This window comes from Strongylocentrotus purpuratus, unplaced genomic scaffold, assembly GCF_000002235.5.
Source record: "Strongylocentrotus purpuratus isolate Spur 01 unplaced genomic scaffold, Spur_5.0 spur5_scaffold_8, whole genome shotgun sequence".
In the NCBI taxonomy this organism is placed as follows: Eukaryota; Metazoa; Echinodermata; class Echinoidea; order Camarodonta; family Strongylocentrotidae; genus Strongylocentrotus; species Strongylocentrotus purpuratus.
In genome coordinates this window covers 11530095-11547972 of record NW_022145614.1, presented here as the reverse complement: position 1 = coordinate 11547972, position 17878 = coordinate 11530095, and the positions used below count along the sequence as shown (strand labels likewise).

The 17878-nt window shown below is 38.2% G+C and overlaps 1 protein-coding gene across 1 annotated transcript; it reads left to right on the top strand.

The window, feature by feature from the left end:
* The first annotated feature begins 1488 nt into the window (after positions 1–1488).
* On the top strand, positions 1489–17307 carry LOC580856 (transcriptional repressor scratch 2). The gene is made up of 2 exons (XM_003724359.3): positions 1489–3209; positions 16443–17307. The coding sequence occupies exons 1-2, from the start codon at positions 3068–3070 to the stop codon at positions 17297–17299; spliced, it is 999 nt and encodes a 332-aa protein (XP_003724407.1). The 5' UTR covers positions 1489–3067; the 3' UTR covers positions 17300–17307.
* Positions 17308–17878: the final 571 nt, after the last annotated feature.

Below are 17878 nucleotides of genomic sequence, written 5' to 3'. Positions count from 1 at the left end.
CGGTGATTTGGAGCGAGTTTAAACACCTCGATCTATTATTCAGTACGACAACAATTATTTGCAGAAACACGATGGACAATTCTTTGTTCTCTTCATGTATGTTGCCGCGGTGTGGTCGTCATTCTTTTAATAGGGACTTTTAGAATTGTCGAACGACAACGTGGATTGCTACGATCGACGTACTTGCAATGCACTGCCTTGAATGAACGTCACACGTTTCAGTCCACGCAAATCTAAAAGTCCCTATTATACTTTGTTTGGCACAGAATGAAATTTGATCCTACGGATTATGACTGCAAGATGTCAACTTGGTAACAAGATAGACATCTGGATATGATTATTATGCGATCAATAACAACATGTGACAGAGAATCAACTGTGCATTGGAATGATTACCACGCCGTATGCAATCGATAAGGATGCTTGGGGCTGTACAACAATGGTGTTTCGTACAAAGTAGCCTTATTTCGTAGGCCAACTTGGCGTTCTAGGGCGTCCTGTTTACTACATCGTCTATTGAGGGTCTTTACGTCAAATAGTTTGAATTCACACCTTTCTGACTGTAAGCAGATGACATGCTTTCTCTTCTGCACTCTATATAACAAATGTTTAATTGTCTTAATTGTCATCATTTTTTCTCGCAGGGCCCCATGTGAGACCAATTGATGTTGAAGTAGGCTATTAACCTGTTAATAAAAAAATAAAAAAAATAAAAAAAATAAACGAATAAATATTTAAATAAGAAAAAGCGTAAGTATGGTAAGACTAAACAACTAGACGAGTTATTTTTCTGTAAGATTTTTACGAAATTATATGCTTACAGATTATATGTTGATGTATTTATATGTTTGATGTGAAGAAGTGAAGTTTTTTTCTAATTTGTTTTATTTCATGCAACTATCTATTGATTTTACATCATTTAATCTAATAAAACATGAGTCAAGAAAGCCTCTTTTTCCGAACAGTGTAACAGACTCGATTCAATTAGTATTTTTAACCATCTCAATATTTTGTTATTGCACGAATAACAAAAAAAAACCTGCTTTTCAGACTCAACTATGGCAATGTTTTTATAACGATACATGATTAATCAAAATAAATTACGGACAATTTGATTGTGAAGAAAAGCATTGGTGGAATCGAGGCAAGCAGGCTTTGTATCATAGACAATTTTAAATTCGTTTAAGGAATGGAACCTATTGTCATGATGCTGCACTCGGTGTTGTGCCTTGATGAAGACTGAGGTCCGAATGATGTTGCGAGTGACACCAATAATGCAGGGCCGAGGTGAGGATGTATATCCCAGGATGAAGGTCGTGTTCTGGAGGTGATGAATGGAAGCAGAAGCCACACCCTCTTTTACGAAAGGCAAGTGGGTTTCCACCAATCAGCGAGCGCGATTGTGCGAGCTCTTAAAGGTCTGCCCGCGTTAAATGGCGAATTCTTATCGACCCGACTTAATCTCATTAGCCGACCAAGGGGCCTGCATCGTCGCGTGCGTCGCTCGTGCCTAAACAATGAAGCAATACGAGTTGCCTTGCCTTTGTCGTTCTCCTCGCCCTGGAGTGCCTTATAAGTGATGTCATTCTTAAAAGGCGCTCTTATTTAAAGGCTGGGCATGTGTACACCTCTCTTAGAGCAGCACTTCTCCGTCTGTTAGTCCACCTCATCGGCCGAGGCTCCGCGGCATCGCTTGAACTTGAAGACTTGGAGGACGAGTGGAGTGAGAGCGCACACACACGCGCGTTCATTCGCCTGACTTTCTTATTCCGTGTCTATTACCGTCTGCGTCGACTTCTCTCAATATCCCGCCGATATTGGGCATCCAAAGCCAGTCACTGCCCTGGTTTTCGAGTCTCGCAGACCCTTCTCCCTCCTGCCGACCACTTGACATCAAGTGCATCACAAACTGGCGGCTAGCACCTCATTAGAGGACAGACTCAAAAGAGGTGAGATATGATCAAACATCATTAAACACCGACAAAATCAGAAACTCATTTCAATTCATGTTCATATTTCGTTCTTCTGATATTGCCTGAGTTGCAGCTTAAGCTTAAAAACACGACATGACCTGCCATCAGCTACCATTTCTCCAACTTGAGTGATAGCCTATTTCTACAACGCTCCGTCAAGCACTACATAATTTCTCGGCACCCATCAACTCAATACTCTCACCGTCGGTTTTTATCTGCGTTATCTTCCCGTCGTAAATTCTATCCCGTGACAGCTATAAGCGAGGTAGCTCGAGCAGCGAGACGAGCAATTTACTCTCCGCCGACGACCTGGGCTCTCGTGCTCTCGCGGGACTCTGTATTGCTTGATGGATTAGCGAAGACGTACTTAGAGCACCGCTTGCCACCTGCCGGTATCTTCGTATCCTATCAGCATTCCTTGGATCGTGGTTCTAACTCACTCCGCACACTCCACTACCCCCTTAAACCCACCTTGTCAAGAAACCTTCCAGCATTGTAGAGGAGCCATGGACGTTGTGAAGATTCATCCATCTTTGTGAAAATGCTTCAATTATGGTGTCTCAGCTGAAAAGTGACATTTTCATGTGATACATATCAGTAAATGAGCGATCACTACTTGTTCATGACTGCGTACATTGCACCCGTGAACCTGTCTCCTCACCAACCATACACTGCTAGCTACGGTAGATGTTGAAGTAGTATGTGCAAGAAAGAGCTCGCCAACAGCCACAACCCGCTGTGACGTGTAAGTGCCTCGATGATTTTATGACATGATAACGAACATTTGTTGGGCCTGATGATGAATATCTAAACAAAACGGCCGGGCTTTACTCAGTAAAAAAAAAATCGTGCTTCCTGACATGTAGTATTAGTGACTGAGTATTACGCAAGAATGAAAACTGCTTTTTGATGACATTGTTTCGAACAAATCGTGAGATTAACCTAATTTCTGCAATAAATTTCAAATAAGTATCGAAGTAAAGACAGGCCTCGGGACACCCGAATTGCACACCTAACATAATACGTCGTCATCGTCGTCATCGTCATCCAAAGTGTCTTCTAGGCGGTAACCATCCTGCCTGACATTCGCCGAGATGCCTCGCTCGTTCCTTGTAAAGAAGACCAAATTCACATCTTGTTCGGCGCTATGCCCCCGGGAACTTGACCCTTACTATCCCGCTAGCCCGGGCAGCCCTACCCTTCCTCATCATGGAGTAAGCGTCACCATCAACAATGGTATGTATACCACCATGTCATAAATTCTAATTAGATCTATTACGATCGCTACGACTTTCGAGAAACCACCCCAAGGGCCTTCTTAAGACCTTATCGTATTGCCCGTAGAAATCACGTATCATGTCAGTGTACTGTTCCCACATTTTCAAGGAGTGTCGTACAAGGCTATTGAAACTAACTTGCGATGATTTTTCGAAAGTCTTGGCGATCGTGCTTTCTATCAATGTTGCCCTTTTTCCTTTCATTTGCTTTTTTTTTATTTGCGTAATTTCCCAAATCAGTCGTACCGTGCTATTTTGTTTTCTTTCTGTTAATCACTTTGTTTCTCTTGTACACATACTTTACCAAGAAAATTCTTTTTTTTCCATTTCTATTTCCATTTCTATTTCCGAGGCTATTAACATTATTAAAGTTAGACAAAAAGCAGTTCTGCCCATGGCATTAAATTAAGATGCATTTGACTATTTAAAATCGATTTTCTGCAACATAGGAATACTATCACATTAATATATAATTTACTGGGCATCAACTGAATTTGTTTACTTGTAATAAAACAACAGCAATGTGGGTGGTCTACAGTCATTAACCAGATTTACATATAAAATAATGAAGTAAATTTGAAATATCAACAACTTCGAAAACCTTTCTGTCAATAATGGAGCTACGAGTGATGGGAACTTTTCAGACTAGGTAGACCTTTACGAAGCTAATGTTAGGAGGGAATTATGAATACTAATATTGTTTCCATTTAATTCATATTATTGTAAGTACATATGTAGCATTGTGTATGTTTTTCTCTGTTCAATCAGTTCAATATCATAAAGCTATTTTCACAAAATGCTGAAGGCCATAAGCTATTGTACGGTTGCAGAAAAAATAAACAAACTCGCTATATCTCTGAGATATTACTTTTTAATATGCCCCCATTATAACAACACATGAGGGGGTGAAGTATGTTCGCGTAACATTGTTAACTGTACAATATCATGAGATGACAAATTTAGTAAACCTAAATTATATTTCAAGCATAATAGTATCGTTTACGTTATTTAGCAGAATAGAAATTTGAAATGACGGTTATTTCCTATACAGCAATATGGAATACGATGAAATGAGGATCTTTGTATGTCCGTGCTTTATCAAATTCATCTTGTATAATCATCTTTCTTTTTTAAAAGAAATAATGATACTCAATGATTAGCATAGATCAAATAACTAAAAAATGAAAGCCGATATAAGAACGGGAAAGAATTGGTGGGCTTGTCAAAATGTCCAATACTCAAAGCAGTAGAAACATTAACACCACTCTCCATGGTCTCTCTTGTTTATCTCAATCTTATTTCATGTATGTATGCCGCTCAACTAACTTGAATAGAATCAAGAATTCTACTACACTTTAGATATTTTGTTCTTGTACTGTTGTCATACGAAATCGTTGATAACAGATAATAAATAACGGTATTGTGCGCTTCGAAGACACTACATGTTTATGCACACTACGCCTCTTCTTCATATTTTAAATGAGATTCACTTTTTCTAAATAAGATTAAATATCTAATTAGACACTAAAATCATAATTCGTAAATAGCTGTCATATACACTCACTTGAATAGAACCAAGAATTCTACTACACTTAAGATATTTTGTTCTTGTACTGTTGTCATACGAAATCGTGGATAATAGATAATTAATAACGGTATTGTGCATTTCGAAGACACTACATGTTTGTTTACATCAAGCCTCTTCTTAAAATGATAAATGAGATTTACTCTTTCTAAATATGATTAAATATCTAATTCGAAACTTCATGTAGATAAAGAAAAAACTTTAACATTTATCTTGCAATTATGTGCAGCGATGAAGTATAATTAGATTTGGCAGTCAAAGACCGATGTGAATGAGCCATATTAAATGCATGCACTTTGAGTCAATGTGACTTTCAAGTTTTAGGAAAGTGCGATTGGTAATTGACAATTACTACACAAAATTATTTGATTTATCTAAAGAATACTATATGAATGTTAAAACAAATTAAACAGAGTTACGAGGGTCATCATTCTTCTCTTTGCCATGTTATCTATCAAAAGGTTACCGTTTAAATCAATAAATAGCTATACAACGAAAGGTTGAATGAGTCGGGCAATTAACTACAAGTCGTGGATAATTAACAGGTTAGGGCTCACCTTTTGCCATCTGTTACGTGTTTAATTATTACTTTACACTGCCCCTTCTTTCCCCTGCTCTCATGCTTTTACAACCATCGCGATAAGAATTGACATCTTTTCCGACTCAAAGAGCGTATGACAATGAATCACATTCATAGCCTTCCCTACTCCGTGCCAAATCGTGATTTTCCTGCCCCTAAATGAGAAGTCAACGATAACACAAATTGGCACGTACGATCCATAAGCAAATAAAAAGCTCTCCTTCCTTCGCCCGTTGACGGGGAAAGTGAGAGGAGTAAAAGGGAAATAAAAGGAAAAATGCATTATTAATCAAAAATTAGCACCCGAAATAATTCACCTGTGCGCTCGCCAGCTCAAGAGGACCTCTATCAGACGTCTTATCTCGCCCTTGGCGCGTTAAGTTGAGTGCAGTAATCAAATTTAACAATTGGGGGAAGTTTTTTCTTTCTTTCTTGGATAGAATCTCGAGGTTTGTTACCGAGTAAGGCATGAAAACAGAGGGATCGTTGGTTTGATAATAGCCTTTAGCACGATCAACCATAGCATCGGATGGAGACAGTTTTAATTCTGTAGCACTCTTATTTTATTGAATGAATTAGGGGGCAAAGATCTGACGCATTTAAAAGTAATGGAAAAATAAAGTAATACAATAGATTTTGTATGTATTGAAGTCATTCCTGGTGTCAAAAAACATTTGTTAATGTACACTTTTAAAAAAAAACTCTCTTTCAGTACACATGTGAATGATCTTATCTCCACAAATAATAGACATTTGTCGATAAGGACATGATGACACTGTTGTGCTCGGACAGCAAGTTCCTTTGAATTTATTCCCTTTTTACCGATTTTAAATATTTTTTTTATATAATTATGTAACTAGGATAAATTTCATCTGTTAACCTGTTTTGAGTTGCATTTCGTCAACATAAAAAAAATAGATGCAATGCTTGATAATCATGAATTTAGTTTAATGGACTGCATTGGCGACTCTATATGTATTAATCTCGATGATATTCACATGAAGTTAGTGCAAGATTTTATGACTGTTAGATATAGAATGACAGTAACTCAGCATATAGGAATTGAATAGAATACCACCAAGGGTGCATAAGAGGGACATAATGAATAATGAATTATAATGCAATCTTGGACGAACTCATCTATACCCCCAACGATCTTCTGAGGAGGTGAGAAAGGGTAAATAAATATAACCTCGCATCTATTCGACAACCACTTAAAATAATCATATCTTGTTTTGCCTGTCATGAATAAACTGAATATCAACAGGTACTGATGGCTTTGAGTACGCCAGGTTTTTTTTCTTCTCCATATTTGTGACCTGTATAAGAAGGGCGGATAAATAATCATGAAAGTATATATAGGTCAAACTTAAGACCAAATGTTTTGTTATCAAAACTCTTCAAACACTCTAGTTTTCCATAATAATCATGTGAATGAAAATAATTGAATATGCAATATCTCTTTTGCGATACTTGAATGGAAAAGTGCAGAAAATATATTTCAATTGTTTGTTTCTTCAACTAAATTCCTACTCTGAAAATGCGTTCCGTTTCAAGTGACCATATCGTCGAAGACATAACTGAATTTATATTATTGTCCAATTTTACGCGAGTGTATATTTCACTGTTGATGAAAAATTCAGAAGATGGTTAAACATTGTTTTCAAAGAAACCTCGAAACCACTCTGACCGACCCCATAGAAGAGGGGTTACACACACACTTGTCATATCACGTCTTTCACGTGGTGTGTGAGTATATAACAAGTCTAGTGCCTCCTTCAATGCCAACAGCAAAAGAGGCGTACCGGACTACAAGTCCGTATAGGGGAAGAGTGGAATAATTATCGTGTTTTCATCAAATTTCGAGGACAGGGGTTCTATACGCCCAAAGGGTATTGAAGTTTTATAGCTCGAAGATGGCAAGTGTTAGTGAAAGATTTGTTCTTGGACGTTGTTAAAAAAAAAAACAATTTTTCCTGTCAGTATATGTTTTTTTAAAGACAATTTCTGTACATAACTGTACAATTTACCATCTGACAGCAGATCGCTATAGTAAAGACGCAATGAATTTCATACGATTCACCATCCCAGCTTGCAAGTTAAGAATATGATTATATGATGATTAAACTAAATTGTATCAAAAACATATTGGCAACTTATATCAGCTATCTTCACTAACTTATATCAGTGTCTCATGAATCATTTCATTGTCCTTATCATCTGGAAAGTGTATCTAATACATTATGGAGATAGAATTATGAATGAACCAGAATCGGTGCCAATCTCATATTCTGGCAGATATATATCAGTCAGTATTCGTTTTACGAGCAGTAACAGTCTATAATTTCCCAACATTTGTAACAGAATCTGCTAGACTAGGCATCCATAATCCTATATCATCGCTCAACAACGCTGTTGCTTTGTTTCATCATGATCGAAACAGATTCCGCCCTTCTCTTGTTCTTGTTATCTCTATAATCATCTGAAAGACGTGATATAAAGGGCATCCAAGTTACCCATCTCCTCCCACGCCAGTCTCCTCATGTAAATCAGCCTTCTCACAAGCTCGCTCCCGACACGGCACGGTTGAATTCAACAAGTAGTCTGCTTTTAATGGCACTTCACTCTGTTCATTCGATCTTCCTCCTTTTCCCGCCAAAAACCGCCTCCAGGCAAATCAGACGAGAGATATGTAACCCAAGATGGGGCTCCTATTTTTTTTCGCGCCCCAAAAAACCTCTCCGTGCTCTCATCAACGGCATTCTCAGCCGCAAGGCTCGATTCTTATCATTTCTATTTTTTCCTGCCCTTTCTTTCGCACTTAGTTTTCATCTTATTGGTTGTGGGGGAAAGGGTTCAAAAACAAAATTGTCCAAGTTCAATTGCTTCTTCACGCGCGCCTCCGTTGCCGCAAACAAAACAAAATCGGGGAAAAATTAACGGAGATATAAAGATGCGTGAATTGATATAAATGGAGGTCGTTTATCCCCCGGGGACGAGGGCAGAGGAACGGGGAAAATTATGTGAAAGGATGGAATAAGATAACATGAAATGCTATACAAGAGAGCAGAATAAGAAAAGCGATGAAGACAGTTTTTGTGCCCTGAAGATACAGAATTTATTAGAAACGTCATCCCTGCATCATGATTAAAGATCGTGCCGGGATAAAAACAGACTTCGGAAAGGATAATTTCGTAATTTTGTCTCTCCTTATAGAAGAAAAAGCGTGTTAGTAACACGCAGCTGTGTGAAACCGACATTAGGATACAAACCATTCACCTATTTGCCAACTGTGATTTCATTTAAAAGTTCTGATTTCTTTTCTACCCCCCCGATCTCGGTTAGAATAGACAGCTCAACAAAAATCATGGGATCCCTTATCGATGAAATGTCTCGAGACTTGTTGCATCGCTTTAAAAAAATTATCCTGGTTTTTATAGTCATAACTATGATACCGCTTCATCCGATACCTTTCATCAATCATAAGTTATTACATTCCATTTCACTGGTAAGCATAACTACGAAAGTCACAGAAACGATCATTTATCCATTGATGAATATTAAAAGGGCGCTATGAAAACCATAAACACAATGGTATCGGTGCAAGACCTTTCTCCGTGCAAAAAAATTGCCTTTGTATCTGGGGAGCCATGGTCATAGATAAACTACTCGAAATGATGTTTGATGAGGGCTGTGATAGTTCATCCTCAGCAAAACGATTTTAGCCTGCCAAAATTTCGAAGAAAAGGGAGAGAAAATATTTGGAATGACTTATCGACTGTCAAAGTGGTCGGAATTTGCGAGAGTTCAACCGATACTGCAAATATAAAGCATGGAAGCTAGGAATACCAGTACATACAGCGATGGCGACTAGGTCGGTAGGACTGTACAACTCCTAGTGTCTCCTACATTGCACGGTATACATGTGTGTACAGGTTTAATCCTCCATCCGTCTTCTCGAAGCTTTCCATTGAGTTAGAGAGATAGAGGGAGAGAGAGAGAGAGAGAGAGAGAGAGAGAGAGGGGTTGAGAGAGAAAGAAAGTGAGAGAGAGAGGGGAGAGGGGGATCTAACGATAAGTAGTACGGTACACACCTGCGCTGCGAGATGACGTCACTAAATCTAGGCGATTCGTCAGGCTTTGCCCAAATCTGTCTCTTGGAAAACACTGAATGAACATAAGATGCGAGATGGAATGAGGATGGAGGTTTTAGACTCAGAGAGTGGAAGAAAAAGAAGAAGAAGAAAGAAGAAGAAAAAGAAGAAGAAAGAATGAAAGAACAAGAATAAGAAAGAAAACCAACAACATCATCACGAGGGTGAGGAAAGATTCAGAAGAAGGAAAATCAAGAAGAGGGAAACACTGAAGGCAAGACTCATGGACAAATATGGAGTGGAAAAGTAGCCACCCTTAATTTTTTTGAAAATATTGATAGATGACCGACAAAAAAAATTGAGGAAAAGGGGCTGCAGAAAGGGGAAGGATATTATGAGAAGTAAACCTTAATAATAAAAAAGGTATGTTTTAAGTAGGCCTACTATGCAGATAGAGACCTGTTTATAAGTAGGTATTTAGTCCATTTTCGATTAGGATGCTATTGGAGCATACAAGTAATATCGCTTAAGAATGTCATGTTGTTTTTTTGTATCCTGCTGGTAATCATGAAATTCTTTTGTACCATTTTCTCAGTAATTTGTGTAGTATTATTTCCTGATTAAAGCCATTGATCATACATATTTTGAAGAAGACAAAAAATGGCGAGATTTACAAAAGATAAAATGAAATGGGAAGAATCTTGAATAATATTTGTAAAAATAAAAAATGAATCATAATGCAAGAAGACGTTAAACTTGTTCGAGGCATAGAAGATGAAAAATAAAGCTCTACGTGCTCTAAAATCTGAAATAATGGGTAGAGGCATGGCTAATCAACATGCGTCTGGACACATGGCAAATTAAGACACTCGAAGATTGGTCGTTCGAATAACATTGATCTCATCTAAAGGTCAATCTCTGCATGCTCCAGATGAGAAAGGGAACATGTTCCAGATACTCGATACCAAACTACTGGGCATGTATCTTTTGTTTATTTAAAGAGGAACGTCGGAATGAACATGGCTCAGGACAACAACCTGGAAGTTCTTCAGTTGTATCAAAGATGGAAAGCATTGAGCGGCGACACTTTAAAGGGGTGTAGCATGACGAGACGACATGTACGTGTCTTTTCCGTGCCCTGACTCGGGGCTAATCGGGTATAATACGACTACGGACGACGTGGCCGAAGTATTGACGTGCGTGCAACATACGCGAAACCGAAGCGTGATGAGAACTTCGGTCTGTTTCGCGAACGCTAGCGCGCACTGACCGTTAATCAAGTCCATTCGTTTGCGTGTAGTTGTCCAAAAGTAGTCGTAGATGGCGTTAACCAGTATTTGCCATGCTACACCCCCTTTAATGTACCCCTGTCACACCTACGAGACCGACACCAGACCGCAATTTTAAACCAAAAGTGGACCAGAATCATATGACCACCTCGGTCACACTAAAGAGACCGACACCATGCAGGCCGTAACCAGACCGAACACGGTATCGCATTACTTCCGCATTACGTGTATTAAGGAAAAGTCGGTGTGGGGTAGCAATGCTGGTGTGACTGATCACGCACGGCAAACGGCGCCGCATAAGGCAATACCATTGTGCGTCGCGTGTGCGTATTGTGCGCGTGGACACGACCGAGCAATTATTCGAATTCGTGCAGCTTATTGTACACTTTGCGATATTAATCTAATTATGGATCACTGTTTAGTGATAATATTTGTAATTAAAAGCAGATACAATCATTGGGACGCAAAATGAATTAAAGATATCTGTGCTCTTTTAATAACTTAAAGATCGCTAGACCTACGGTACCAAAAAGAAAGCCATGCATGCTCACCAGTGAGGTACTGAAAGGCAAAATTTGACTTAATTGTGACGTGACTAGCCAATAAACATAATCATGCATACTTTCCTTTATTTTCTTTTTTAAAAAAACATACGAAAGCCTCTTTTCTCCATTTGATGTTATACCTCTACAGATGGTTATAATGATTCAAAATGGATATAGCGCTTGTCTTGTAGAAGTGTTATAGACCTCCATAAAACGTTCTCAGATCTTCAATAGATAACAAAGTATCTGTGCTTTAGGAGAGAAAGCTTCATCTTAAATGATCTGTGCTATCGTATAATTCTGAAAGATGTCATTGATTTATTGTTGATGAGGGATATTTAATCAGTTTACAAATCGTTTGTTAATTTGTTCTACACGATGTAGATAAATTTGGATTCATTCTCGAAGGTTTATCCTTACTAACATTTGCTTGTTATCTAAATAATCTGCACATCAATAATGTATCTATATAAAAGCGAACTATTTGTATTCAATACTTTCAAAAGAACATAAACCGAGTTTATATACATTCATTAAATCTGTGTAAAATCAGAGATATACTTGAATCCCAAACAATAAAACAAAGGATCTTTATATTTCATTGTGCGCCACCCAATAATAGATTTCTGATTTTGAACCCTCCATTGAGCTTGCCGCCTGCAGAAATAAGGGCACAGACGGACTTCAGTTTTTTTGTATGAACGGAACAAGCTAAATCCGCTCGATTATCCCCAATTACATCTGCATTGCATACAATCAAACATGCGGTCAGAGAGCAGCGAACTCTGAAGAAGAAGAACAGAAGAGTGGGGTAAAATTGACAGTCGATGACCGCATGGGCCCCAATATTCAAATATGAGAATGGAAACCTAAAATGGTGGCGTGACAAAGTGAAGGGTAAAAAATCCTCTTGTTTCGTTCCGCGCCATTAGCTTTGCATTGGCGCACTAATAATGGATGTATTATGGCAGAACGGGGGATTTCTCGGTTCGGGTAAGCAATTTTATTCTCTTTTAAGTCTCCCACTCCTCAAGCCTCCTACCCCGTATTCTTTTCTTTTTCCGTCTCTATTTCCTCGTAATTATTGCTCGATCAAACAACCAGTTGGTACTCCTAGGGTGTCTTTAAGAACAAAAAGAGCTATATAAAATCAATTAGTGTGCTGTGGGCAATATGTTTTAATTCGTCAGAGTATCGGACTTGTTCGTGTTAGAAACTCAATCGTATGCAAGAAGGAAATAAGAGATACAGATTTGCTTCAATCAATTGCCATTTGCTTCGGTCTTTGGGGAGGTGCGAGCGTGAATGTGTTTAAAAAGAGGAAAATGGAAATAAATCTATGGCGGAGAATGAAAAAAGTAAGAAGAGGGATTCGAGAGATTGTAAGTAATCATTTGGGAAAATATTTGATGGGTTAAAAATAGATCTTACTCAACCGAAATTAAACAGTTAATGTAAAAGTTCCTACCTGCATACTTTTACAATGCGATCACGATGCAGTTGGACTGTTGTAAATTCTACATCATAATCTTAACACAGTATTAAACGATAATATTGTACTTTTACATGTACGTACAAAACAATAAAGGATGGTGCTTTTATCCGAAACCGCAGGGGAAACTTCAGATCGGAGCTGGGATGGATTCTAAATGAGCCGTGTAGCCTTAAGTGTGTTGCAACCAAGTTATACATCAAGGAGTTTGAAAACATAATGAATTACAGTACAACACCAATATAATGTATCAAAAAGTAAAAAGTAGTAAGAGTACTTGAAACCGTTTCATTTTTGCGTCTCTTGATGATTTTAAAGAACTGTAACCATTGTGTTTCAGCACAACACTGAATAATGGATACGAATCGGAAGTACTTAGCCTCTTGTTTTTGTATTTTCTTATCAAGCTTTCTCTGTTTTTTTTAAAAAATAATTGTCTAATGGTGTAATAGTGTTTCAGAGGATGCACAGAGCATGTGACTATTTAGGTGTTGATTAGAGGGAAGCTTTTGTCAGCTACGTTACACACTCTTTATTTATATTTATTTGTTTCCAATATTAAAAAAAAAGATGGTCCATTGCATTAAAATTCGATTTCAGTGCGGATGTTTAAACGGGTATACATGTGCATATATATGACAAAAAGATGCATTTAAACCACAATAAAAACAAAACATAAAACATTAGAGGGTTATATACAACATGAAAACAGAAATTAGGGTTAAGTACATATACCCACATTGAATGACTAAATGCATGTAGTTTGTTCAAGTTTAAACAAATGGATACAGAATTAAAAGTGATACATCTAGTTGAAAAATTTATCACGCCTGCCCAGAGTGACAGGTCAGCCAAGGACCAAATAAAAATGTATAGACTGTATGATGATGATGATAGTCGTTAAAATATATCTGCGAGATTTGAATAATCTAAACTTGACTTGTTATTAATATTTCTATTCTTCTCATTTTCCTCATGTTTGTTTACCGTACATATCTATTACATTTTGTAATCGGATCAAGTTGTATCATGTGTAAAATTATGCTCATACTGAGACGGAAAAAAAATGAATTTAAATCTCCTAAACTTTAAAATAATCTCCTCATCTCTGTCCGTGAATCCCCAACTCTTGACACTTTTAAACGCAGACTTACCTATTCAACACAAAGTAATCCCCCATTTTCATACCAAATTTATCCAAAGTAAATCATTATCGTAGTTTCATTGTTACTTATTGTATTTTGATTGTCATTATCATGTTACTGTTAATACACTGTTGGTTAAGTAAGAGTGTTTGTTTCGTCTAGATTAAGCACAATGCTAATTTCACGTTTCTTGTTGATGTTTATTACATATTTAGATTAAACGTTCTTTTCATTTTCATTCATTTTGTAAAGCGCTTAGAAACTGTATGTATATAGCAACGTTATATAAATTTTAGATATTATTATTATTCATTATTATTATTAAAAATAAGTGATTCGAATGTAGCTTATACACGACGAATCGAAAGTCAGGTTGGGGAATATCGAGTTCTCGTTCAATATGATCCCTGAAAGAACGATTATAGTATAGTTGACTCATGATTCAGTTCAGTGTTACTTGAATATTCTAAAATTATGGTTTAATCATTGAACAACTTAACCTTCGAAAAATGCAGAAGACATCGGAATGAAGATTGTATTTCAAAAAATGATTATCAATTGCTCAAGCAAGAAATGGGACTATGATATTCAGATATTGCAGAAATAATAGTTTTGTGTTAAGATCACAGTTAGAAGATACAGACTGTCTTGAAAGATGAGCGATGACTCATGGTATATGGTTACATTTATGTGAGTGAATGCATTCATTCCCTCTGCTTGTTTGCCGTGCAATCATAACACGTAATAAGAAGCATATTGGGGGCCATTAACTGAACCCTAAACAGCTGTCCAAAGTTCGAGATGCCTACATCCGAGGCTCTGAGCAAAGTGATACGCTGAATGATGGGATAGAGAGTGAGTGGTAGAAGGGAAAGGGGGAAGGGATGAGAAGGGGAGTAAACATGATAGGAAGGCGGATTCGGGAATCATCTTCACATCAAGATTTTGTTTGAAGTAGGAGAGCCACCTATAATTGGTGGAGGAGGCATTAGTCCGTCTTACCAGGCACCCAGGCTTGTATTTGCTTGGCGCTATAGGCACGCGCGCAACAAGTCCCTTGAATAATGGAAAGAGGATGCCGGGCAAGCTCGTTGATCAATCCTCACGCTCGGGCGAACTCAAATTGGAGGAAAAAGGTTAGCATCCAACCACCATCCATCATCCACCTACTACTATCTCCCTACCCTCCCATGTATGCCCCGAGCTTTACAATTATCCCATACCCTTTTCTCCTCGATCTCCCTGCCCCCCCCCCCTCTCTCTCTCTCTCTCTCTCTCTCTCTCTCTCTCTCGCACACATGATGTAACCTTTTTATTTCTTTGGCGAGCACATCCAAACAATATATTTGTTTAGTTCGCTCTCTCTCTCTCTCTCTCTCTCCCTCTTTCTGTTAGCCTTTTTTTCTCTTGGCCTTCGCACTTTCTTCCCGGAAACTTGAATATCCAGCCCTGTAATGTTTATTAATATCTACGAAAACGCTCTAAATATATATAATTATTCTCCGATATGGTATTTAAAAAAATATCTCAAATGTATACACTATATCCACATATTTGTACATCATATAATATTGTCTTATTCAAACAACATCTCATACGCAGCGAGCTCTAATATAACTGTTCACAATCTTCCTCTCTCCCTCCCCCTCTGTCAATTTACCATTACCATGGCAGTCCTCCACAGGTTTTCTTCCAACCGCAGCCACGCACTTCAAGAATTGATTGTCAGGTTCTCCTTCACAAATCTCCTTCTCGGTTCTCGTCCTAATGATATCAATGCAATCAGGCGTGCAAAATGAACATGTATAGTGCACCACCGCAATAAAAATAAGTTCCCCCATTCGCAGATACATTTCATATGCACTACGCAGTATGGAAGCAACATCACCTCAAAGCTGTATATTCATTGTTGATTCAATGTGTGTAGATCTGGATAGGTTTTTTCTTTCTTGTCTGAGCTTTCCTGTAACTGCACTTTCACAAGAATAACGTTTCCCGAAGCTGTTCTGTTTGTGTTTTATATTTTATCATATCTGTTACCATTTTTCTATTGTAATAATGAGTGGAAAGAAACATCGTTTAAATGTAGATTTGATGTGTTGTTGCTATATTTGCATTACTAAGCATGCTGGCTAGGGAATAGTAAGTCTCGTCTTCATGAAACAGTCTGTTACTAAAAGCATTATGTCTGTCATTAATGTGCATCTTCTAACGTCATTTATCATTACGATCAATAATGCACGTTTAAAAAAAAAATCGGTATAAATATATAGTGGTATGACCAGTATGTTCTTAACATTCATGGGATTTATTTAGCACTTCAGCTATTTTTGATAAGCGCTCAGGAAGTAATATATTTGGGGCTTTTTAGGGGAAAACATAATCATTTCCTATGATGTAGTTACATTTGCTTAATCATTAATAACAACCAACATCTCTCTTCTTTATTTCTTTTCTTGCAGGTTACATCCACGATATCACTCCATCGCCGTCTTCTCCTCCTAGTGAGCCCTTGATGATTACCAACCTTCTTACCCATCACCACGAAGAGCCGCCTTCTCTACCAAGCTCACCTGAACCCCTGACGGACTCCAAGTCAAGAGACTTCGATGTGGACAGCGGAATCCTCAGTGTTCAGAGCAAAGGGCAGCTGTTTCTGTCGTACGAAGCATTTTTGATTACGGATGGACGATCACGACGACGCGCGTTACAAAACGGTGGCAGCGGTGGGATTATAGGACCAGGTATCGATCAGCAGCACAGTCCGCTTGATGGATCCTTAGCCGCTGTAGCCAACAGACCTAAATACAAGTGCAATGAGTGCGGGAAGCAGTACGCCACCTCGTCCAATCTCTCCAGGCACAAACAGACCCATCGCAGTCTCGATAGCCATCTAGCCAAGAAGTGTGAAGTCTGCAACAAGGTCTACGTCAGCATGCCTGCCCTGGCCATGCACGTGCTTACGCACAACCTCAAACACAAGTGCAATGTCTGCCACAAGTCCTTCAGCCGTCCCTGGTTGCTCCAAGGCCATATGCGTTCACACACGGGCGAGAAGCCCTTCGGCTGTGCGCACTGCGGCAAGGCGTTTGCCGACCGTTCCAACCTCCGCGCTCACATGCAGACGCATTCGGCTTACAAGAACTACAAGTGCAAGCGTTGCGACAAGTCGTTTGCCCTCAAGTCATATCTGAACAAACACTACGAATCGGCCTGCTTCAAACTGGATGGTGAGATAACAGACGACATGATGACGTGTACGCCGTCGCCCATGTCTGATGCCGAGAATATCTCGGTTGATGGAAACATCTCTACATGATAAAACAAAAAAAAGAGAACAATGGATAAAGCAAATAATTATCTCCAAACGACAAATGACAAACGCCTTTTATATCAATATTAGATATGTAAAAATGAGACATGACGGCTCTAAAATAATTCCGCTGACTTTTGCTGATGAGATGAATGGAAGTGACAATTTTTTTGACTTTTATCAAATGAATTCTTGTATTAATGAAGGTGCATTCAATTTTTTATGGAAAGCATCATTCCATTATTCTGAAATTGTTGAGTGTTTTTTTTTAGATACAGTTATGTATAATTCATGTCGTAATTTAAGGATCTGGAATCTGATTTTCCGATAGACGAGTATGCAAGCAATAAAAATAGTAGTTTGTAGACAACCAATGGTTGTGTTATCAGTCAAGTGCAATAAACAAAATTATATTTAAGTCATCAATAGCATATTATGGGGATTCTTTTAATTGTCGTTCAGCTTAGTTGTTAGTTTGGGGCGAACATGGTAAAGCAAACAGATTTTATTCAAACATTCTCATTCCACTTACACACCATGCAATAGTATTACATATATCTTAATATTAATTTTGCTCGCCTTATT